Source organism: Strix aluco, chromosome 29 (genome assembly GCF_031877795.1).
Source record: "Strix aluco isolate bStrAlu1 chromosome 29, bStrAlu1.hap1, whole genome shotgun sequence".
Taxonomy (NCBI): Eukaryota; Metazoa; Chordata; class Aves; order Strigiformes; family Strigidae; genus Strix; species Strix aluco.
Genome location: NC_133959.1, coordinates 1,038,537 through 1,060,258, shown reverse-complemented (window position 1 = coordinate 1,060,258; position 21,722 = coordinate 1,038,537). Strand labels below are relative to the sequence as shown.

The window sequence follows — 21,722 nt, the reverse complement described above, 5'->3', positions numbered from 1 at the left end:
GCCGGAGCTCCGGGCCCCGAAGGGTTAACGGGCGGCCGGGGAGGGCTGGGCGCACCTTTGGGGCTGGATATTAATAACGCGGCGGGGAGGGACAGGAGGCGAGCGGGGGGGGGAGTAGGGGAGGGGGGGGGGAAGCCTCGCCCGGCCCCCCCGGAGTTGCGCAGGCGATGCCCGATCGTCCCGGGTCCCCCCTCCCCGCCGCCGCGCCGCCGGGCCGGGACTGAGCCGCCGGGACGCCCCGGCCGAGGGGCGGCATGGCCGGGTGGGGGTGTCGGGGAGCCCCGGTCCCCCGCGGGGGACCCCACGGTGCCGGGTAAGGTCCCGATTTCTGCTTAACCCCTCGCGGACCGCCGAGGTACCCCCACTTCCACCCACCTCCCCCCCCCCCCGCCCCACCCGGGGTCAGCTCCGCTCCTGCGGGGAAACTGAGGCACGCGGTGCCCCCCTCTCGGCTGCCAGCGGGGTCCTGGCACCACCCGACCGGGGTCCGGACCCCCCCACCCCCCACCCCGGAGCGACGGCACCGCCACCCCCCCCGCGCCCAGCCCCAGCCCTGCCGGGGGGTCCCCCGGTTCCTGTGGGAGCTGCGCGGCGGGAGGGAACCGGCTCGGCCGGGGGATTCCCCGACACGGGGCTGGGACCCCGGCACCCCCCGGCACCCCCCGGCACCCCTGTGCACCCCCCTGCACCCCCGGGCTGGGCAGGTTGGGGTTCTCCGGAGTCAGACGCTTGGGGACCCGCGGGCCCCCCTCCCACAGCCCCCCATCCTGCTCACCCCACGGTGGGGCCGGATCCGGCTCAGGGAGCGACGCGGAGCCCCAGCCCCGCCGCACAGGTCTGGTCCTGTCCCGGCAGGCCCCGAGCCCGGCCCGGCTCCCGCCGCGGGGCCGTGGGTGCGGCGGTGCCGTCTCCGGTGCCCGCTGCCGCCTGGGCACGTGTGCGGGACGCGGCGTCGCCCGCTCGGCTGCACCCACCCGCGTGGCCCCGCTCGCGGCGTCGGAGGCCCCGGACCCCCCATCCCCGCCGGGGACCCTCCCGCTGTGGCTCCCCTTCCCTCCATCTCGCCACCTTCCCCCTCGCTGGGGTCCCCCCCCCCCCCCCGGCCCTCGGCAGCGCTGGCGGGACCGATGGCTGTGGGGCACCCCACTGCCGCCCCCCCGCTCCCTGGGGACGCCGGGGCTCAGGGCTCTCCGCTCCCGCAGGTGCCGGCGGCCGTGGCGGCTGCTGCTCCTGGCCTGGCTCAGCCTGGGCTGCGGCGTCGGCACAGCGCAGGTGAGGGGGTTTCGGGGTGCGCGGTGGCACCCCCGGGCTCCTCCAACCCGGCCCCGGCGCTGACCGGCACCTTCCTCCACGCAGGGCCCAGCCCTGGGGACACCGACGCGGGTCCCCAAGCCCCCAGCCCCTGCTCGGCCCCGCCGGCAGCCGGCACGGGGTGTCTGGGGGCCCTGGGGACCCTGGAGCTCCTGCTCCAGCTCCTGCGGCGACGGCGTCGCGCTCCGCACCCGGAGGTGCCTGCGGTGAGTGGGGGACGGGGCAGCGTGGCCCCCCTCGGGGCGTCCCTGCACCCCCCGCAGCACCCAAACCCCGGCGGGGCGGCCAAATCCGGCAGCCACGGCTCTGCCACCACCTCCACACGTGTCCCCCGCGGGCACCGCGCTACGCCCTCACCAAACCGCGGCCTGATTTGGGAGGGGGGAGGACGGGGAGGGGGGGGGAGCCGAACCGTGGTGCCTCCATCCTGGGGTGCAGCTCTGGCAGGATGTGGCCCCACACAAGACATCGTGGGCCCCGCTCTGGCTCCCCCGTGGGGAAGCAGCACTCGTGGCTTGGTGGCTCGGTGCCGTCCTGGCCCCGGAGATGAGGGGGAGTCCCCGTGGGGGGTGCGGGGTGCAGGCAGGGCTGTTTGGGGGGGCCGTGCCCCGGCCCCTCCGTGCTGAGGCTGTGGCCGCAGATCCGCCGAGGAGGAGCCGTGCCCGGGCGACCCGCGGCAGTACCGGCTCTGCCAGCTCCAGGTGAGCGTGCGGGGGCCGTGGCACACGGCGTGGCCACCTCGGGGCCCGCGCTGGGCTCCGTCCCCCCCCCGGCACCGCCGGGCTCCATCCTGCCGCTCCCGCAGGGCTGCCCCGGCGGCTCCGTGCCCTTCCGTGCCATGCAGTGCTCCCTCTACGACAACAAGCCCGTCCTGGGCACGCCGGCCCGGTACCGCTGGGTGCCCTTCCACGGAGGTGAGTCCCCAGGGCGGCGGGTGGCATCACCGGGGCTGAGCGGGGGCCACGGCTGCCACCGCTATCACCCTCTTCCCTTCCCGCCCGGCGCCGGCAGCCCCCAACCTCTGCGACCTCAACTGCCTGGCCGTGGGGCACAACTTCTACTACACCTTCGGCCGGGTGCTGGACGGCACCCGCTGCGGCCCCGGCTCCCCGGACCTCTGCGTCGGCGGGCGCTGCCTGGTGGGTGTGCGCAGGGCCGGGAACCCCCCCCCGGAACCCCTCCGGGACCCCCAGCTCTGACCCCCCCCCACCCTGAGGCCGCGTCTCGGCTCCCCGCAGAGCGTGGGCTGTGACGGGATCCTGGGCTCGGGCGCTCGACCCGACGCCTGCGGCCAGTGCGGCGGCGACCACGACTCGTGTCTCTTCGTGCACCGGCTCTTCCAGGGCGCGGAGCCCTCCTCCGGTGAATGAACCATTGCCCCGGCCCCCTCCATGGGTGAATGCTTTGGCTCTTGGCTCCCCTGTCCTCCCGTCCCCCGTCTGTGTCCCCAAGGCATCGCCTGGGTCCCCTGTCACCCCGGCTCCTCTCCGTCTGCCCCGTCGCCACCGGGACATCGTCCCCAATCCCTTCCTGTCCTCAGCATGCGGGGACAGGGACGGCGGGCTCGGAGGAGACCCCTCACTGGGGTGATTTTGCCTCGTCGCAGAGGTTATCGCTCCTCTGGGGCACCCCTGGGGTCACCAGGGGGTGTCCAGGGGTCCCTGGGGACACGGTCCATGGGGTGCCTGGCCAGGCTGTGGGGACAATGATCCCCGTGAGGGCAAACAGCCCCCGATGGCAGTTCAGGGCCCCCCAGGGCCACCATCAGGTGCCCCAAATGTCCCAGCACATGGGGCCTGGCTGAGTTAATGCTGCTGGTGCCTGGGATGGGGCTGGGGCTGCCCCAGAGCCCCGTTCCCTCCTGCCCCATCCCCCCCCCCCATCCCCACACTGTCCCCTCGGGCCGTGCCCTGGCTCTGCCCTGACTCTGCCCCCCCCCCCCGCCCCTGCCAGGTTATTTTGGGTACATGAATGTGACCAAGATCCCAGCTGGGGCCACCCACATCAAGGTGACGGACAAGAGCCGCAACTACCTCGGTAGGACGTGTCCTGTCTCCGTCCCAGTCAGTCCCAGTCCGTCCCAGTCAGTCCTGGTTGGTGCCACCCGTGGGTGCAGGCAGGGCAGGGTGGGGGTGGCCGTGCTGTGCCGGTTCCCCCACTCAGATGCTGTTTTGAGCATCCTGGCTTCAGGGAACTCGCTGGCGCTCGGGGCAATTTTCCAGAGGCCGCGGCCGTGGGTTTTGGGAAGGGCTGAGCTGGAGTGGGGCCAGGTCAGTCACCATGGGACCAGGACTGGGACCCCCGTCCCCAGACCCCCCCAGTCCTCCTCCCACTGCAGTGGGGGCCCCGTCCCCCACCGGGGCCTGGGGGCTCGGGGGGTTTTGCACACCAGGGTTTGGCTCCAGCTTGGGACCAAAGCCAAGATCTTCCAAGAAAGCAGATTTCTCCCGAGCCCGAGCGCAGCTCTCCCAGCCCACGCTGCCCTCCCCGCTCGGGGAGAGGCCTCCGGTGGGGACCCAGGCGGCCGGGCTGCCCCCGGCGCGGGGGTCGCGGGGACCATGCGGTGCTCGGCCCCTGGACGCGCTCCCTCCCGCAGCCCTGATGACGAGCGATGGGCGCTACGTGCTCAACGGAGACTGGTCCATCGCCTGGCCGGGGCCGTACGAGGTGGCCGGCACCCGGCTGCATTATGCCCGGGCCCCTGACGGCACCGAGAGCCTGGAGGCGCCCGGACCCACCGACGAGGATCTGCACGTGATGGTGAGGGTGGGGGTGGTGCGGGGACGGGGGGCAGCCGGCCCCCGGCCCCCAATCGCTCCCCTTAGCTCTGCCCCTGCCCACGCAGGTCCTGCTGCAGGAGCCCAACCCTGGCATCGAGTACGAGTTCTGGTTGCCCCGCGGGCACCCCCAGCCTGGCCGTGGTGACGCCAGCCCCCTGCGGCAGCCCCAGCCCCGGGGGGCCGGCAGCCCCCCGCCACAGGAGCCCCTGGTCAGCCCGGCCCCCGCGCCACCGCCCCGACCCTGGGGCTCTGCCACGGCGCCGCCACTGAGAAGCCCCCCTGGCCGGAGCGGGGCTGGGGCTGCCACAGGTGCTTGTTCCCCCGTGGGGGTCCCCACAGCCCCCTGCACCCCTGGGCTCTCTCCTCGGGGGGGGTTCCTGGGGAGCCCCAGGGGTTCCCCATGAAATGAGGACCCTAAAAAAAGGCCCCCTGACTTAACCCTCCTCGGGACCCCCCTGTGTCCCGTCTTCTTATGGGGTGTGGACCCTCAATGCCCCCTCCCACTGCGGCAGGAGGGGGTTTTGGGGGTGCTGTGTCCCCTCTCCCCCCTAAACTGCTGCAGTTTTGCCCCCGCAGGGCGATGCGGGAGGTGCCGCCCGGCCAAGGGACGCTCCCAGCGCATCCGGCACTTCTGCCAGAGCGATTTCGGTGGGTGCCGGGGGTGGGAAGGGGCTCGGGGCGACACTGGGGGACGTGCCCGGCTCAGGCTGCCCTGTGCTCGCCCCCCACAGTCTTCCAGGGCCGGATCCTGGCGCGGCGCTTGGTGGGGCAGGAGACGCGCTACGAGGTGGAGGTGAAAACGCCGTATCGGCACCGTTTCCCGCTGGTGCCCCGGGAATACGTGTGGGTGCCCAACACCTGCGGCTGCCCCCCGCTCCGGGAGGGGGGCCAGTACCTGCTGATGGTGCGGCGACACGTCAACTACGAGCGCACGCTCAACCGCCTCCTGCTGCAGGACGACGGCTACGCCCGGCCGTGGACGCCCCGCGAGGACCGGCTGGTGCGGGAGGCGGCCCGGCACTGCCCCCAGCCCCGGCCGCCCTGAGCCCCCGCTCTGAGCTCCATCGCCCGGGGAGGGGGCGGCCGGCGGGACCCCGAGCGTGAACCCGTGGAGTGGAAACCCTCCTGCCGTGCACCGAGTCATTTCCATGGCTGGGGAGGGGCCAGGGCCCCCCCAGTCCTGCCCTCTGCCCCATGCTGGGCATCGCGCCGTCCTTGGGGTCAACTTGGGGGTGGAGGAGGGTGGTAATTTATTTTTTTGCAGAAAATAAACCCGTATATCACCTTGCTCACCGTGTGCCCCTTCCTGGCTGGAGCCAGGGTGTCCCACGCCCTCCCCACCCCGGGGTGCCTGGGCAGGGGGTCCCCTCCCGCATCCCCGTGCTGAGCCCCTGGAGCAACGCGCCGGCCCAGCTGCGTGTCCCTGTCCCCGAGATGGACGCCGGCCAGGTTCTGCCTTTCGAGGTCGGGGACCTGCCGCTTATCTCTCTTCCGGCGGAGGCGAGCGGGTCCCTCCCTGTGCCAGAGCCCCCTCGCCCGTAACCCAACCCGCGGGCTGGCGGGCGCAGCCGCGGGGCCCCGTGTCGGGACGGGACGTGCCCGGGAGGGTTGTGGGTGCTCTCGCACCCATCCAGGAGTGGGTTTGGAGCCGGTGCTGAGCTCTCCCAGCTCGTGTCGCTGGTGACTGTTCCCAAACTAGGCACGAGGCTGGGGGGTACCCAGGGTGGGTGCCCTGGGGTGCCCCGAGTGGCAGCTGCCAGCTCAAGAGGGTCATTAGTACATTGGGTAATTAATCACCAGGAGCCAGAGATGAGCCCTGGGGGCAGCTGGGGCTCTGTACTGGGCTCCCCAGCTGGTCCCAGTAAAGCCTGAGTGATACCAGGTGCTCTGGAGCCAGAGCGGAGGCTCCTTGCGGTGATTAGGGCTGGAAAGGTGCCTCCACCCTATAAAAGTGCCCCCTCCAACCCCACCCCCCCATGGCTGGTGTGGGGCTGCTGGGGGGTTTGTCCCTGGGTGGGTGGGTGTGTTGGTTGCTGCACCCTTTGGGGGGGTCCCCAGGGCAGCACCCTCAGCTCCAGCAGCTCCATTGGAGTGAGCGATGCCCGGCAGTCCCTGGGCTGGGGCTCTGCGGTGTCACCTTTGGGCCTCCTGGGTTTCGGGTGTCCCTGCCTGGGTGTCCCAGCCATGGCGGCTGTGGGGACAGTCACCCCACGGGCAAAAAGGCCCCGCAGGGAGAGCAGCAGGGACCAGGGGCTCTCGGCCACCAAGGCTGGGGCTCGCCGGTGGACCCGGAGCCGGCAGAGAGAAGGGGACCGGGGGGAGCGTTGCTGGGGACGTGTCCCGTGTCCCCCCTTGTCGCCCGAGACCCCCAGGAAGGGCCGGCTGGTGAGGCTGCATCACGAAGGGGAACGTCGCAGACTGGCATCTGCCCCCCCCTGCCCCGAGGAAAGGGGTGAGTGTGTGTGTCCCCCACTGCCTGGGGAAGGGGGGGGCTCCCCCAGGCTGCGCTGACAGGCCCCCTCTGTCCTGCAGAGCCTGCGAACCCCCCGTTGCAGCCCTGTTACAAGGGCGTCTACTTCTCGGGGCTCCCCACGGATGAGTGCCAGGATCCTGCTCCCACCAGCCCGTGAGTACGCAGCAGGGGGGGGTCCCCACGGCCTCCCAGCCCCGCCGACCCTCTGCCTTCCTCCGGCCAGGCTGGTGCCCGCGGCCCCGGGCTGGGATGGTCCCCGGAAGACCCGCAGCGTTCCGGGGCGCACCCTCGTCCTGGAGCTGGTGAGCTGGGGCGGGGGGGACTCTGGGGGGGGCTGCAACCCCGGGGTTGGGGTCTGACTCTGCTCCTGCTCTGCAGGAGGGGACCCTGGTCTGCTCCTCTGTGCTGGCTGGCTGGCGGCGAGGCGCCACGGCCACTGTCACCACGACCTTCCAGGGAGATGCCTACGAGGTGGGTGCTGGGGTTGGGACATTGGGGTCCTCGGTGGGGGGGGGGGGCTGTGAGTTTGGGCTGTGGAATGGCAACAAAAAGCTTCCATGGCCACGCCCTTCCCTTGTAGATGGGGTCCTGGGGGTTGAAATCCCAGGGGGGAGGGTGGCTGAGGGGGTCCCGCTCAGGCTGCTGGTTCCCCTCCCGGGGGGTCACCTTGGGGTCAGGACGTGGGTGCTGGTGGTTCTCTGGGGCTGCCCGGGGACCCTGTTCCCTTCCAGGTCCATGTGAAGCTGCGTCCCCATGTGCAGCAGTTCCTGGAGAGCCTTTCCAAGACCTACGAGGTACCCAGAACCCGCCACGTTCCCCTGGGGTTCATGGGGTGCCCCTGTTTTGGGGTGTGTGTGTGGGAAACACGTGCACAGGGACTTTTGCCTTCTGCCCCCCGCCCCAGATTTTTGTCTTCACAACTGCAAAGCAGGATTATGCCGAGAAGGTTCTGGCTGTGCTGGACCCCAAGAAGAAGCTGATCAGGTGATGGCCGAGGTGAAGCCCCACTGGGGACCCCCCAACTTTGCGTGGCAGGATGGGTCCCCACGGCTCTGCCTCCCCCCTCCAGGCACCTCCTCTCCCAGCGGGACTGTCTCTGTGCCCAGGGCTGCTACTGGAAGGATCTGACCCGCCTGGGCAGGGACCTGGCCAAGACGGTGGCCCTGGACCACACCATCCAGGGCTTCCCTGCGCAGGTACCGGCAGCGCTGGCCTCATGGAGGTGGGGGTTTGTCGCCTCCAGCCCCCCCACCCCCAGGAGCACCGCGGCTCCTCTGTGGCCAGTGGTCACCCTTCTCTCCCCAGGCTGCCAACTGGATCCCAGTGCCGAGGTGGTGGGGGGACCCGCAGGACGAGGAACTGCTGCGCCTCACCCCGCTGCTGGGGCAGCTCGGCCAGGCGGTGAGAACCCGGGGGGGCGCTGGGGAGGGGGACGGGGCTGCTCCAGGCACAGCCCTCCCCTATCCCCGGCTCTCCCTGCGCAGGACGACATGCGCGCCGAGATCCAGCGGCAGTTCCCGCGCCACACGCTGCCCGCCGAGGACTAGGCCGGAGCGGGACGGAGGGAAAAAAAACCCCAAACCAAACCCCTTGGTGGGTCTGACGTCGCCGCGGGGGGAAGCGCATCCAGGCTCGAGCCCCTCCTGCGGCGCTGGGCCGGCCGCGGTTTTGGCCCAGCCGTTGCCCCTCGGTGTTCTGCAGCTGCGTTCTGCTCCACGCTGCGAGGCCTGTGGCTCCCACCCCAGGGCTGGGGGGTCCCGCTGCAGAGACACCCCCCACCCCCCCGACACACTCTCAAGCTGCCTTTTGAGGAAAAGCTCCGTCCTGGCTCCCTCCTGTCCGAGATCCGGCCAAGGGCTTTTTCATGGGTGATTATACACTTGGACAAAGCTCTCGCTCTCTAACTCCTTGGCTCGCGAACAGACCGGGGGTGGCTCAGCTGGCGGGGGCACAACCTGCCCCCACCCCGCTGCGCCACGGCCCCGGGCTCCTGCGGTTGGGAGCCAGCGCCCGGCGCGGTGCCGGTGCCCCCGGGAGGGCCCCAGCTGGCAGCGCTCCCCGTGCCGTGGCGCAGCTGCCACCGCGCCGCTGCCAGCTCTGAGGGGACAGTGAGGGCCGGGGGTGTTTTTTGGGAGGGGAGAGCAGGGTGGCTGTGGGGTGCAGCAGCCCTGGGACCCCTTTTTTTTTTTTTAAGGACTGGTAAACAGGAACTGGGGGCTGCACCATGGCACAGGTCCGGCTGCTGCCCCTCTGCCCAAGCCCCAGGAGCTGGCTGCGGTCACTTGGGGGAAGCTGCTTGGAGAGAAATCACATCTTCTCCTCCTCTTCCTCCTCCTCCTCCCCGCAGCCTCCACGCCTGGGAAAGGGCACAGGGCACCCGGCCACACGGCCTGGCCCTGCTGGAAATCGCTCCCTCGCAGCTGCGTGCCAGGCCGGGGCCCCCCAGCACCACTCGGGGTGCGAGGGGACATGTGGGGTGGGGAGGGAGGTCATGAGCGTGGCCCCGCTGCCACACAGAGCCGGGACATGGGGTGGGATCGCCCGGGTGCTGCCGGGAAGGGGAGTGACCCCTCGGAGAGGGCGGTCTGGAAAGGCAACAAACAGTTTATTTTGGAAGTGCAGGAAGGATCCAGCCTGGGCTGGTGTCACGGTGTCCTTCCCGCCCGGGGACAGCAGGAGCTCCGTGTCACGACGCAAAAGGCCACGTGGTGTGTGACAGAGAGGCTGGCTGAGAGGATCCCACCGATGAGGGCAGGGAGGAGGCTGGGACGCAGCCCCTCCTTGGCACGGGAGGCCAGTGGAGGGGAGCAGGAGTGGCCGAGCTCGTTGAGGGTGTGGGAGGGGGGACAGGCCGTGCAGTTGTTGGCTGAAGCGCCCTGGCATGTGTAGCAGGAGGGGTGGCAGCTGGCACAGACGCGGGTGATGTTGGTGGCAGCTCGCTGGCTGTGGCCGTAGTGGTGAGGAGGGCAGTAGGCCAGGCAGGAGCCCTGATGGGCGTATGAAGAGCCGCCACATGCTGTGGAGGGAGGGTGGCCTGAGCCGGGCTGCCCCGGGCCACCAGCACTGTCCCCTCCCGCCCCGAGACTCACCCTCGCACGCTCCCCGCGCGTCCCGCCTGAGGCACTCGTCCGGGGCAGAGGCTGCGAAGCGTCTGGCTGTCGTGGCCTCCTCCGTGCCGTGGAGGTGCAGGGTGAGGCTGGTCAGCAGACCTGGGGGTGGGAGGGACAGGGCTGGGTGCTGGTTCCCACGCCGTGGCGTTTGGGGGCTGCAGGGTGGCGGGTGTGGGGCTGGAAGCCTCAGGGTTACATGGAGGGGGGGGAGCAAGCCATTCCCCCTTCCTGGCCAGAGAGACCCTCAAAACAAACAAACGTGGCCCTGCAGAAAAAGCGGGCTCACCCGCTGGCAAGCAGCAGGAAAACAAGTCAACAAGTTACTAATCAAAGTGGGGGAAGGAAGAAGAAAGACCGATGGGGCACTGGGTGAGTCCCACGAGTGGGGTTCAGTCCCCTGGGGCACCCACCTGTGTTATAGGCATCACCCTTGTTCTCTAGCCGGAGTGTCCAGGTCCCGTCGGGGTTCTCGTCCCAGAAGTGTGTGGACATGAAGGTCCAGTCCTTGTAGCCCTCCTGGCTGGTGTCGTAGGGGCTGGAGGAGAGGAGAGCCGGGAGGGGTGCGGCCCACGGGGGCCCTACAGTCACCCTGTTCTCAGTGTGAGGGGGCAGTGCTGGGACGTGGCAGGGCCACAGCAGAGTTTTGGGTGAGCCTGTTCACTGCGGGGGCCAGGAGCAGCCACTGATGTGGGGGACAGGGGGAGAGGAGTTCTTCCCCCCCCAGCAGTCTCATTGCCACACGCTCCCCGTGAGGCCGCAGAGCGTGTCCTTACCGTGCGCTCACCAGCGTGGACGTGGTCCCCATGGGGCTGGTCAGAGCGATCTCCAGGTCCCCCCTGCGGCTGTAGCTCAGGGACAGCTGGACCTGGACGTGCTCCAGCGCGCGGATGCGCTTGGTCCTCCCGGAGCAGGAGGAGACGTTTGTGGAGACGGTGAGCTGGGAGCCGATGGTCCTGCCAAGGGCAAGGTGGAGGGAAGGGCACCTCTTCCCCCCTCCACGGGCATCCCGCCCTCCGCCACCGCCCCTCCGGAGAAGCCGCGTCTGTTCCCGCAGCGGCCGCAGCGTCACTTTGGTACAGGGAGGTCCCTGGGTGAGGCCAGACCCGGGGGTATCGTCCCTTACCGGGGGGCGTGAAGGGCCTTGACCGAACACCTCCGCCGAGGCAGAGTTCCTGCCCATGCCTTGGCCATCTCCACCAGCAGCCCCGCGTCCAGCAGCCCGTAGCCGTAGTAGTGGCTCACTGAAAAGCAAATTCCACCCCAGAGAGGACCCATGAGCCCCTCACCCTTGAATGAGCGCCAGCAATTCCTGCCCCAGGTCTGCTGGCAGGAGTTTTTGAGGGGCAGCACATCCCCCCCGCAGCCGGGGGAGGAGGCAGGGCTCAGCGCTGCCTGCCCTGCCCGCTCCTGAACTCACCCCAGCGCCCGACCCCGTTCGGGGCCCAGTCCTCTGCCTGCAGGTGAGCGGGCTGGGAGGTCCTGACGACGAGGTGCTGCAGGTCCCGCCAGGTCAGCGCTGGGCTAGAGGTGAGGAGGACGTGGGGACAGAGGCCTCTGCTTTGAGGTAGCTTTTGAGGGGGACATTTGGCTCTTTCAACTTGTGATGGGGGTAGGTTCGCTGGCTGGCTCCAAACTGGGCCCCCCACAACCTCCTTCGCTGCCGAAATGGGAGAACCAGAAACCCCAGAGAACTCTCCTGCCTCCGGCCACTCTCCCGCAGCGTTCTGGGAGAAGATGCTGCCCCACCAAAACCCCAGGGAGACCTCAGCTCCGCACCCCAAACCACCCTGGCAGCAAAGCTCCCCTTCCCTGTCCCTGCAAGGTCCTGGCGAGGAACCAGGCTCTCCCTGGGGCCCATCCTGCTGCCACAACGTCACCTACTTGGCCTCCAGTGCGAGGGCGACCATTCCCGCGGCCAGCGGGGCCGAGGCCGAGGTGCCCATGTGCTTGTTGGTGCAGCGGTGGTGCAGGTCGGTGGTCACCTCGGGGGGAGAGAGGGGGTCTCAGCACCGCTGCCTGCAGTCAGGTAACCTCAGCAAACACTCCCTCCAGCTCCCTTTGTGCTTTTTGGGGTCTCACAGACACTTTAATAAAGCCCCCCACTCCCTCCCCGGGTAAGGAGGGCTCGGATGAGCCCGCTCTGTGCTGGGAAGCAGTGGAGCCGCTCGGCACTCACGATCTGCGCCTCCTCGCCGCTGGTCCTGCCGCTGTAGGTGGTGGTGAGGATGGCGGAGCAGCCCTCGCTGTACCAGGGCCTCTGTCCGCCCGCCAGCACGCTGCCCACAGACAGGGTGTAGATGCTGTTGGCGTACCCGTCACAGTTGCAGTTGTCATGGTTGATCCCGCCGTTGCCGGAGGCCCAGATGAAGATGGAGCCGAGGCCACCCCGTCCCTGGCACAGGGGGAGGCAGAGGGGGGTGAGCAGGGAGTCCTTGTGCCAGCAAGGTCCCCGAGGCTAGTGCTGAGCTTACTTTGGTGGCCCCTCTGTAGAAAGCCTCTGTGGCCAGCACCCCTGGCCTGTCCACGGTCTTCCCATCGTCCTCGGGGCCCCAGCTGGCGCTGTAGATGTGGATGTGCTGGGGCCGCAGGCTCAGGGCCTGAGCCTCCACCACGTCTGTGATGGGACCGTCCAGCATCCGCACACCTGCAGGGCCAGGACGAGGAGCAGCCGTGTCCGAGGGGCGGCAGCGCTCGTGAGGCCACGCCAGCTCCGGCTGGATGGGACTCTCACACGTGTCACCCCAGCGGAAGGGCTGAGGGGCCTCTTGCTGACCCCCACTTCACACCCCACACCCCCACGTTGCCTTAAGCACCTTTCCCACCACGCTGCCCTAAGGAGATCAGGCTCCTGCAGGTCTGGGAGCTGGTTCCCAAAGCTCCTCATTAAGCCTTTTGCAATTAAGCCCAGTGAGTTCTCCCAGCTTTTAGTGCCCTTTGCCCCACTCGCTTCCACAGGGGAGCCTGAGCCTGCACGGTGCTGCCTGCCAGAGCCCAGTGCTGTGATGGGTGTTAAACCCCAGCGAGGGCTGAGCTCCGCACCGTGGCCAGATGTGCGGTAACACCACAGCACCCTCTAGTCCCCTGCAAGCCCCCGGAGCCATCCTGCCTGGGGCCACGCGTCCCCTTGAGGTGCTGAAGCTGGTTTGGAACTTCCATCCCACCAGCACGCTGGAGCAACAGCTCACCCCCGACTCTGGCGTTGTACGCGACGCCTGCTCCGCAGAATCGGTTGTTGGCTGCAGCCGCCACTTCTCCTGCACAGCGTGTGCCGTGCCTGAGGGACAGCGGGAGCCTGTGAGGGGTGCAGGGGCCCAGGCCAGGCTCTGCCCCCACCCTGGAGAGATAAATCACCCAACCCAGGGTGCTGGGCAAAACTCACCGGTTCTCGTCCCCGGCGTCATACCTGGGCTGGGGGTCGGGGTCGTTGCTGTTGAAGTCGTAACTTGCCAGGGGGTCCTATTGTAAAAAGAGGCACCAGCATGAGCAAACTGCCTTTCGGCGTGGGTTGTGTCAGCTCGACAGGCTGCTGGCCCTTCGCCCGGAGCCTGGCAGCGGGGATTGCCCTGCCTGCCTGCCAGCTCGCTGCCTGCCCGGCCCGGATAGGGCAGGGGGGGCCCCTTCGCACCCCCCCCAACTGCCCTGGGTTAACCTGGAGCTGTTGGAAACGGGGTTTCGCTAAAGGAGCGTGATTTCACATGTCACTGTGCTGCTTCGCTGGGCCCAGGCTCACGTGCGGGGAGAAAGGCCAGCGTGGGGTGTCACCCGGGGGCGAGCCTTGCCGCCCGCGCAGTTAGGAGAGGGGAACTACAAACCACTGAAACGATGTTGTTTTGAACAACTAAGCTTGACCTACCCTTTCCTCTCAGCTCTCAGAGCATGTGAGGATTTACCAGCTTTACTGGCTCGGCAGCTTGCTGTAATTACGTCTATTCTGGGGGCTTGAGCGTGTACAAGTCCTAACGTTTCCTTGATGTGAGAATTCACTGCGGGAGACACCAAACCTTTTGATCCAGCCCCGGAGAGGCTGAGTTCCCACCGCACAGTCCCACGGGTGGGATGAAGGCCCAGCTCCCACCCTCCCCTGGAGACAACCCGCCCCGCAGGAGCCGGTTGCTGCAGCCCATCGTAGTTACGTAGTTGGCAGACAGGTCCGGATGATCCTTCTCGATCCCATCGTCCAGGATGGTCAGCACGACCCCCAGCCCGGTGTACCCTTTGCTCCAAGCAGTGAGGATGTTTAGATCAGGATTGATGTCATTATTCTGGAAAACGGATTAAAGTTGATCAGCCCCTGGGCATCAGGCTGTGGGTGACCTTCAAGGCTTCTTCTGCTGCCTCATCACCGTCAGCATTAGTCCTGTTTACGCGTCGGGGAGGTGAGGTGCTTGAGGATTAGAAGCGAGAGAGGCAAAATCTCACCATGTACCACTGTTTATGGAACCAGGGATCTGTTGGCACCACGCTGATGCTTCTCTTTGTGCGTCTCTTTATGGTTTGCTGCTCAAACCAGAGGACCTGGGTGGGAAGCAGCGTTGTGGGTGGCCGGCAGAGCCTGCGCACCATGGCATGCGGTGGCCTCGCTCCCTGCAGCCGCCTCCTCCCTACCTTTGGCTCTTTTCTCAGGCGCATGTTCCAGCCCCAGTGTCTGCTCAAGGCTTTCTGCCTGGTGCCTCGGTGTTTGAAATGGTAATAAGGCTCCCCCTCCATCACCTGCAGGCACAAAGAGCTGTTGTAAGAGACTTTTCTAGGGCTGGGGATACCTGTGCCAGCTCTGCGTGGGCCGCAGAGCTCAGAAAGACGCATTTAGTGGAGTCGTAGGCGGCGGGACAGGCAGAAAGTGTCCCTTGGTGACAGGGCGGGCTCCCGGGGACGGCTGGTGTGTGCCCTTGGGGTTTCCTCGCTCAGCCCCGCACACGCAGAGGCCGTTAGTGACGCGCCCCCCTCCTGCGCTCCTGCTGTCAGGGTTTAAAACCACAGCGGGGAATAACCAAACGTCCCCTTTTTAACGTTAAACCAGGGGCCTGCGCTGGGACAGCTGCTGGGGGTGAACAGAGGGGACAAGCAGAGGAGGACATGGAGGGGAGACACCAGGGTGCGTGGATGGGGGATGCAGGGCTTGCCCCGGCCCACCGACCAGGCCGTACCTGGCCCAGGCAGAGCAGGCCGTGCCGCCGGGCCAGGCCCTCGGCCCCCCGCGGCCCTGTCGCCACCCGCACGGCCCAGCTGCTCAGGTAGACGCGGGGCTCGGTGGGGCCCGGCGGGGCGGCGGCGGCGGCGACCACCAGCACCAGCAGCCCCGGGAGCGGCCCCGGGAGCGGCCCCGGGAGCGGCCTCGGCGGCGCCATCGAGGCCGCAGGCGTTGAGCGGGTGTTGCCATGGCGACAGCGTCGCCCCGCCCACCCCGGCGTCGCCCCGCCCACCCCGGCGTCGCCCCGCCCCGCCGCCGCATTGGCCCGGGGCGGCGGGGGGGGGTCGGACCGGGGCCGGGACCGGGGCCGGGGCCGCAGCCATGGGCACGGTGCCGCAGCGCCTGCAGCGCCTCCTCGATCGCCCCGGGCCACTCGGGGACCTGCTGGGTCGCCTGGAAACCCGCACCGGCGTCCGGCGGCTCTACCTGGCCACAGGTGCGACCGGCACCCCCGGGACGCCCCGGCCCCGCTCCGGGGCTGCGCTGCCCGCTCCCTTCCTGCCCTTCCCGGGTTTTTTTTGGGGGGTGGGGGGAGCGGGGTGTCCTCCCGAGGGTCCCTCCTCTTTCCTGGGGCGCCCTGGCAGCCCCTCACCGTGCCTCTGGGCTCTGCGGGGGGGCAGGGGACAGGCAGGGGACGCGCAGGGCAGGCAGGGGACAGGCAGGGCAGGCAGGGGACAGGCAGGGCAGGCAGGGGATGGGGGTGAGGCAGGCAGGGGATGGGCAGGGCAGGCAGGGGACGGGCAGGGCCCCCAGTTTGGGGGTCACTGGGCGCTCTCACAGAGCGGGGCCGCACGGGGATGGGGGCCTGGGGGTGGCCGTGCCGTCCGTCCTCGCCTTCAGCAGGTGCGAAGTACTGCACCCCGACCCAAGGGGAGACGCACCCCGAAACCCGGGGGGTCTGTGTGTCAGAGGTGTCGGCCGGACCCTCGAGACCCCTGAGGGAGCCTGGCCCTGATGGGGGGGGAGGGGGGGGGGTGTCCTTGCTCCCTGAGGGCTGAGCCCCCAAATTGTGGCGCGTCAGACCAGGCGCTGGGGACGGGAGCGCCTGTCCCCATGCCCCGCTCGCCCGGTGGGACTCGCCTCCCTCCCCGGCGGGAGGGCAGAGGTCCGGCTGTTACCAGATCCTGTTGCTCATTAATGAGAAACGAGCCGCCATCTCCCCGGGGAGCGTCCTCCTGGCACGACGTGACCCCTCTCCTCTGTCCTCGCTGCGGCTCCGACCCTCAGCCCCGTCCCGCGCTCTGCCAAGTTACGACTCGCCCATCTGCGTTCTCCGAATTGATATTTTTGATATAAAACCTCCCAGGAGGGGCTCAGGGTTTCGCAGTTCCCTGTGTCCCGCCTTTCACCTCTCGGTGCGATTTCCTGGCCCTTTACCTGTTGCAGGGCTCGTTTTCCCACTCCAAGGGGCAAAAGGGTCCGTGAACAGGCACGTGCCGCTGCGAGCAGGTTGTGTTGGGATGTGGTGTGCGGAGGTTGGGCGTCTTCCGAGCAAAACAGACCCGGGGCTTTGGTCGTGCTCGGGTGTGATGGACTTTGGGGGCAGGGGAAGAGCGGAGGCACCGCTTCCACCCCAGAGCGATGGTCCCGCGTTCTCGGTCCCCGTCCTGGAAAGGGGAAGCTGCTGCTAAACTAAAAATACCCAATTTCTCCCTCCTTCGGCTCTGGAGCAATTCCTGATTTGTGTTTGAACCCGTGCGGGTCAGTTCTGCATCTCTGGAGCCAGCAGTGACCCACGGGCTGCAGTTTGGAGCCCGTCGTGCCTGGGCTCTGGGCAGCACAGCCAGGTCAGCTGCGCGGTGCCTTCAGCTGGTAAAAATCACCCCGGGGGAGGCCGGTGTCCCCTTCCCGGGGCTGGCCAGGCTGGCCATCACGCTGGCTGCTTGCCCCCCTTGCCAGGACAGGCACCGTGGGATGGCTCCAGCCGCCCCCCTCAGCAGCTCTTCTTTGTAAGCGAAGCCTTTTGCTTGGTTTTTTTGCTATTACATAAATTTCTCTGGGGGCACAACTTAGCCCATGAAATCCTTGCTAAGGCTCTTGGGGGAACAAAACCCAGCGCTGCCTGAACCTGCCTGTTAGTTTGCCTTAAAGGGGGGTTTGTGGTTGCTCCAAAGCCGTGTTGCTGCTGCCCATCTCCTGGGAAGGACCCGAAGCCCCGTTCGTACCCGGAGCCGCGGCTGCCCCGCACCAGGGGCCAGAGCAGGGCACAGAAATGCTGCAGTGAGCAGAGCAGGGATAATCCGTCCTCCGAGCCCGAGCAAGGGCTTTCTTCTAATTCACCAGCACAGACAGGTTAAGTCCTGGCTTTCCTGCCCACGGCAGGGCAAGGCGCTTACGTTAATGGAGGAGTGTGTACGCCGGGCAGGGGAGGTGCTGCTGGGCTGTGACAGTAAATGCCCTCAACTTGGGCTCTGCTTTCCTCTGCCCCTTCGGGGTCTGTGTTTTGGCTGCCTCGGGCAGGTTGGGAGGGAGCTGCTGGGTGCTGGCTGTGACTGTGGTTTCGGCAGCGAGAGCTCCTTGTGCCAGCTGCCCCCCGGCTCTGCTGATCCTGCCTCCTGCAAGCAGCTGAGGGCTGGGCAGGCTCCAGATGACCAAAGCCTTGGCTGACATTTAATTTGAACGATTTAATTGAATAACAGGGAAGCAGGATTGGATTGCTGGTTCTCAGGGGGCTGAATCCTTAAGGAGCAGCGGCTGTTGCTCGGCACAAGCACGTGGAGATGCGTACAGGGAGCAGAAAGGAGACTCAGGCTCTGGCAGCAAGGCTGCTCCTGGCACTGGGCTCCGGTAACAAGGCTTGTCCTTGAACAGTCGTTATCAAAATGCCGAGTGGCTCCAAGCCCCGTGGAGAAGCTCAACGCCTTGACTTTGGACTGTAGGTGTGTGTTACAGTCTCCGCTTCCGACATCTCTGCAGCCTTGGCCCGGGTCCAGGCTGGTGACAGGTTGAAAGCGCTGCGAGTGTGTTGTGGTCAAGTCCCTTCCGGGCCAGGGAGGGGACAAACAGTGACAGACAAACAGATGAGCGAGCACCTGCGTCCCCCGACAGGCTCTGCCACGTGCCGTGGCTCAGTGCAGCTGCGCGAGCGGCATGTCGAGCACCTCAGCGGTCTGCTGTGCAGAGGGTTGTGCTGGAATTAGTTGGGGGTGGTTGTTATTCCCAACTGGAGGGTCCCAGCATGCGCCTCTTCTCACTACTGGGATGAGAAACCCGCTCAGCAGACTGAGCCGGGGTCTCTCCTCGCCGTCTGGCTGTCGGCAGGGACGTGACCGTCCTTTCTGTCCCCGCCGGCAGGTTCTGTGGCGTTCCTGGGGCTGTACCTCGTGTTTGGCTACGGCGCCTCACTGCTCTGCAACCTCATCGGCTTCGCCTACCCCGCTTACGTCTCGTAAGTACCCATGGCCCAGCCCAGCCCCCCTGCAGCATCTGGGGAGCCTTCCCTGCCCTTAGCTGAGGGTCTCCCTGGTCAACGAACAGGCAGTTATGGTTGGGAAGCTCTTGAGACCTTTCTGAGAACATTGGGACCTGGCACGGTCCCAGCTTGGGGCAGCAGCACCTCGTAGGCAGGTTTGCTCCAGGGTTTGGAGGACTTGGGAAGGAGGTGCCAACCCTGGCAGCAGCAGCAGTGCCCTGCCCCTCTCCTGCCACAGCATCAAAGCCATCGAGAGCTCCAACAAGGAGGATGACACCACGTGGCTGACGTACTGGGTGGTGTACGGCGTCTTCAGCATAGCCGAGTTCTTCTCCGACACCTTCCTCTACTGGTTCCCCTTCTACTACGCTGGGAAGGTAACGGCTTTGCTGGGGTCGGAGTCCTCCTTCCCGCTGGCTGAACGTGGTGGGCTCTGCCCTGGTAGCGGGGCGGTGGTGGGGCCGCAGTCCAGCGTGGAGCTCCCCGCAGCCAGCTGAGGGCCTGGTACCTCCAGTGAGCTCCAGCCTTGGGCCAGGCTTTGGGGGGGACTGGAGCAGCTCAGCTGCTGCCCCATCCCTGCCCCTGCCCTGCCCGGCCACCTTCCAGCTCTGGCGTGTCTCTCCTCCCCGCAGTGCCTGTTCCTGCTGTGGTGCATGGCCCCCGTGTCCTGGAACGGGTCGCAGGTGCTCTACCAGAACGTCATCCGGCCCTGCTTCCTCAGGCACCACGAGGCCGTGGACAGCGTGTTGGGCAACCTCAGCACCAAAGCCCTGGACGCGGCTTCCGGCATCGCCCGAGAAGGTAACGCGGGTCCCCTGGTCCCACCATCCTGCTCCGTGTCCGGGGCAGGTGGTTTTCCGCTGGGACACGGGCAGCTCTCGTTTTCATGACCGGCCAGTCTCTCCGTGACCGCGGGCCGTGCTCTGGCAGCCGCAGCCCCGTCCCGCCGCGGTGGCCGCTCGCTCTCCCCCTCTCCGTAATTCTCTTCTCTTCTCTTTGCGCCTCACGGTCCAGTCCTGCAGACTCTGATCAGCAGCCGAGCCCGGCTGACGGCCGAGGTGGCACCGCAGCTCAGCTTGTCTGTATGTAAAGAGCCGCCGTTCCCGCTGCCGCCGGCGGGAGAAGGGCCCGTTCTGCGTGAATCGCCCCGCCGCGACCGCCAGCCGCTGTGGCCGGCTGTGGCCACCTTGGCGCTGGCCAGGCCGAGCTCCTGCTCTTGCAGACGCCGGCGTGGCTCACGCACAACCGTCCCTTCGTCCCTCGGCGCGGGTAGAGCAGGCGCTTTCCCTCCTGCTTCTCCGTAGCCAGACCCCCGCGCCTGCGTCCTCCCCCAGCCCCGCCGTGTCTGTGTCTTCCTCGGCGCTGGGGGCAACTTGGGGGCCAGGGCTCGGGCAGGGAGCGGGCAGCTGCCCGCCAGCCTCGGGGGGGGCAGGAGCCGGCTGCCAGCGCGGCGGGGAGGGAGGGAACGGGATGGGGACGCGTGGCCGGGTTGGGCTCGCCCCCGGGCCACCGGCTGGGTGGCCGCTGCTCCGGGGACGGGCCCTGACGCCACGCCCGTGTCTCCCGCAGCCTCCAGAGCAGCCCTGAACGCGGCGGGGGAAGCGAAGAGCAAGTGACAGCGGCCCCCGGTGGTACCGGCACCGCGACCCCGTGCCTGGGGCTCTCTAGGCCAGGCCTAGGCCTGGGTCCCCCAAACCTGAGCCCAGACCCAGGCCCCACCGCTGCTGCCCCCAATAAACCCCCGGGGGGTCCCGGTGCTTCGCGAACCGCCTCTGCCGTGTGTTCCCTGGGGGCGGCGGCGCCGTGAAACCGCGCGGCTCCTTTAAGAGCGGCGGGAGGTGGGCGGGGCCTTTACGAGAGGGGCGGGGCCGCACGGAGGGGGCGGGGCGCGGCGGGAGGACGTGACGGACGGGGCGGAAGTGACGCAGAGGGGCGGGGCCTTGGCGCTACGGGGGCCGGGAGGAGGCGGCGGGTGAGGAGCGTCTGTCCGTCCGGACGGGGGTCGGTCTGTCCCTCCTGGGCGGGGGGCGTCTCTGTCCGTCCCGAGGAGGGCGGGGGGCGTCTGTCTGTCCGTCCCGGGGGAAGGGAGGGGCGGGCTCTGTCTGTCTGTCCTGGGGTGGACAAGGCGGCGGGGGGGAGGCTCTGTCTGTGTGTCCTAAGGGCGGGCTGGGGCAGTCTGTCTGTCCCAGGAGGGGAGTCTGTCCGTCCTGGGGGAGGGAGGGAGGTCGGCCTGTCTGTCTTAACAGGCAACGAGAGGGCTGCTGTCTGTCCTGGGGGGGCAATGAGGAGGTCTGTCTGTCCGGGGTGGTGGTGGGGGAAGTCGGTCTGTCCGGGGTGGGTAGCGAGGGGGTCTGTCTGTCTGTCTGGGGCAGTAGGGGGAAGTCGGTCTGTCCTGGGGGGCAGTGAGGGGGCTCTGTCTGCCTGGGGGTGACAGGGAGGGGGGAATGTCTGTGTGTCTGTCCGAAGGGCAGCGTGGCGGGGGTCTGTCAGTCTGTCTGTCTATCTGGTGGTCGGGGTGGGGGCAGCGCAGCCCCCTCACGCTCCCTCCACCCCCCCCAGCCCCGCGCATGAGGCCGCCCCGTGATGAGCTCCAAGGCCAAGCGGGTGCTGCCCACCCGCCCTGAGCCCCCCAGCCTGGAGCAGATCCTGGCCGACGTGCGGGGCACCCACCCGGCCGACCCCGTCTTCCTCCTCCCCGCGGAGCCCCACCGGGACCACGACCCCTCCCCAGGTGAGTCTCTGGGGGTGAGGGAGAGCAGCGGGAAGGGCTCCACCAGCCCCTGCTGAGCCCCCCCCGCCCCTGCACCCCTCCAGGCCCTGCCGCGGAGGAGAGGGAGCGGCTGTACCGGCAGAGCCGCTCCTACGTGGAGATGAACCAGCGGCTGCAGGAGTCCCGGGAGCGGCTGCGGGAGCGGCGCGAGGAGCTGCGGCGGGCGGGGGCGGCGCTGGAACGCGGCATCGCGGAGATGAGGCAGAAAGCGTGTTGAGGCCGCGGCCCCCGCCCGGGCTCACGGGGCTCCTGGACTGCGGCGGGTGCCTCAGGACACCCTGCGGTTGCGGTTTCGCCTCCCCAAATCGGGGGTAGAACCGATCGCCTTCGACTTACGGAAGGATCCGGCGTTGCCGGCGCGCGAGAGGGCCGGGGCTGTGCCGCCTCGGCAGCTGAACCTTTCCCCGGGGACCGGCGGGACCCGGTACTGAGGAGGGGTTCTCCGGGCGCGGCGGCGGGTTCCCGGTGCTGGAGGAAAGGCTCAGACCCCCCCGAGTTCGGTCCCCGCTGTCCATGAACTTGATGCCCTCGTCCCCGGCGGGTGACATGTCTGCGCCCTCGTGCCACGGCTTCACTTACGACTTTTCCATCTGGTACTGCCCCGAGGACGACCACATCGCCTCCCGCATCTCGGAACGCTTGAAGAAAGAGGGTTTTCGGGGCTACGCAGAGCACCAG

At 68.2% G+C, this 21,722-nt stretch overlaps 4 protein-coding genes across 7 annotated transcripts; 3 read left to right on the top strand and 1 right to left on the bottom strand.

Annotated features, from left to right (window-relative positions):
* Window positions 1-154: 154 nt before the first annotated feature.
* ADAMTSL5 (ADAMTS like 5) lies at window positions 155-5,379 on the top strand. Of its 2 annotated transcripts, XM_074808632.1 has the most exons (12): window positions 155-313; window positions 1,203-1,272; window positions 1,357-1,517; window positions 1,952-2,012; window positions 2,117-2,225; window positions 2,323-2,450; window positions 2,550-2,673; window positions 3,265-3,348; window positions 3,908-4,071; window positions 4,157-4,400; window positions 4,668-4,739; window positions 4,823-5,379. In XM_074808632.1, the coding sequence occupies exons 1-12, from the start codon at window positions 255-257 to the stop codon at window positions 5,134-5,136; spliced, it is 1,590 nt and encodes a 529-aa protein (XP_074664733.1). In that variant the 5' UTR covers window positions 155-254; the 3' UTR covers window positions 5,137-5,379. The 2 variants fall into 2 exon arrangements, with proteins under 2 accessions (XP_074664733.1, XP_074664734.1); XM_074808633.1 differs by lacking the exon at window positions 3,265-3,348.
* Window positions 5,380-9,152: 3,773 nt separating this feature from the next.
* PCSK4 (proprotein convertase subtilisin/kexin type 4) lies at window positions 9,153-15,019 on the bottom strand. The gene is made up of 15 exons (XM_074808369.1): window positions 14,819-15,019; window positions 14,280-14,384; window positions 14,094-14,189; window positions 13,808-13,936; window positions 13,054-13,130; window positions 12,860-12,948; window positions 12,146-12,318; window positions 11,851-12,066; window positions 11,556-11,656; window positions 11,092-11,195; window positions 10,798-10,915; window positions 10,448-10,627; window positions 10,085-10,209; window positions 9,654-9,773; window positions 9,153-9,580 (listed from the first exon to the last, which is right to left on the bottom strand). The coding sequence occupies exons 1-15, from the start codon at window positions 15,017-15,019 to the stop codon at window positions 9,210-9,212; spliced, it is 2,205 nt and encodes a 734-aa protein (XP_074664470.1). The 3' UTR covers window positions 9,153-9,209.
* Window positions 15,020-15,113: 94 nt separating this feature from the next.
* On the top strand, window positions 15,114-20,040 carry REEP6 (receptor accessory protein 6). 2 transcript variants are annotated; one of them, XM_074808761.1, is made up of 6 exons: window positions 15,114-15,298; window positions 18,157-18,250; window positions 18,513-18,651; window positions 18,907-19,075; window positions 19,289-19,356; window positions 19,844-20,040. In XM_074808761.1, the coding sequence occupies exons 1-6, from the start codon at window positions 15,184-15,186 to the stop codon at window positions 19,859-19,861; spliced, it is 603 nt and encodes a 200-aa protein (XP_074664862.1). In that variant the 5' UTR covers window positions 15,114-15,183; the 3' UTR covers window positions 19,862-20,040. The 2 variants fall into 2 exon arrangements, with proteins under 2 accessions (XP_074664862.1, XP_074664863.1); XM_074808762.1 differs by lacking the exon at window positions 19,289-19,356.
* A 151-nt stretch (window positions 20,041-20,191) lies between these two features.
* Window positions 20,192-21,286, top strand: C29H19orf25 (chromosome 29 C19orf25 homolog). Of its 2 annotated transcripts, none has more exons than XM_074808458.1 (3): window positions 20,192-20,246; window positions 20,834-21,005; window positions 21,089-21,286. In XM_074808458.1, exons 2-3 carry the CDS (start codon window positions 20,858-20,860, stop codon window positions 21,259-21,261), a joined length of 321 nt encoding a protein of 106 aa, XP_074664559.1. In that variant the 5' UTR covers window positions 20,192-20,246; window positions 20,834-20,857; the 3' UTR covers window positions 21,262-21,286. The 2 variants fall into 2 exon arrangements, with proteins under 2 accessions (XP_074664559.1, XP_074664557.1); XM_074808456.1 differs by having other exon boundaries at window positions 20,199-20,275.
* Window positions 21,287-21,722: the final 436 nt, after the last annotated feature.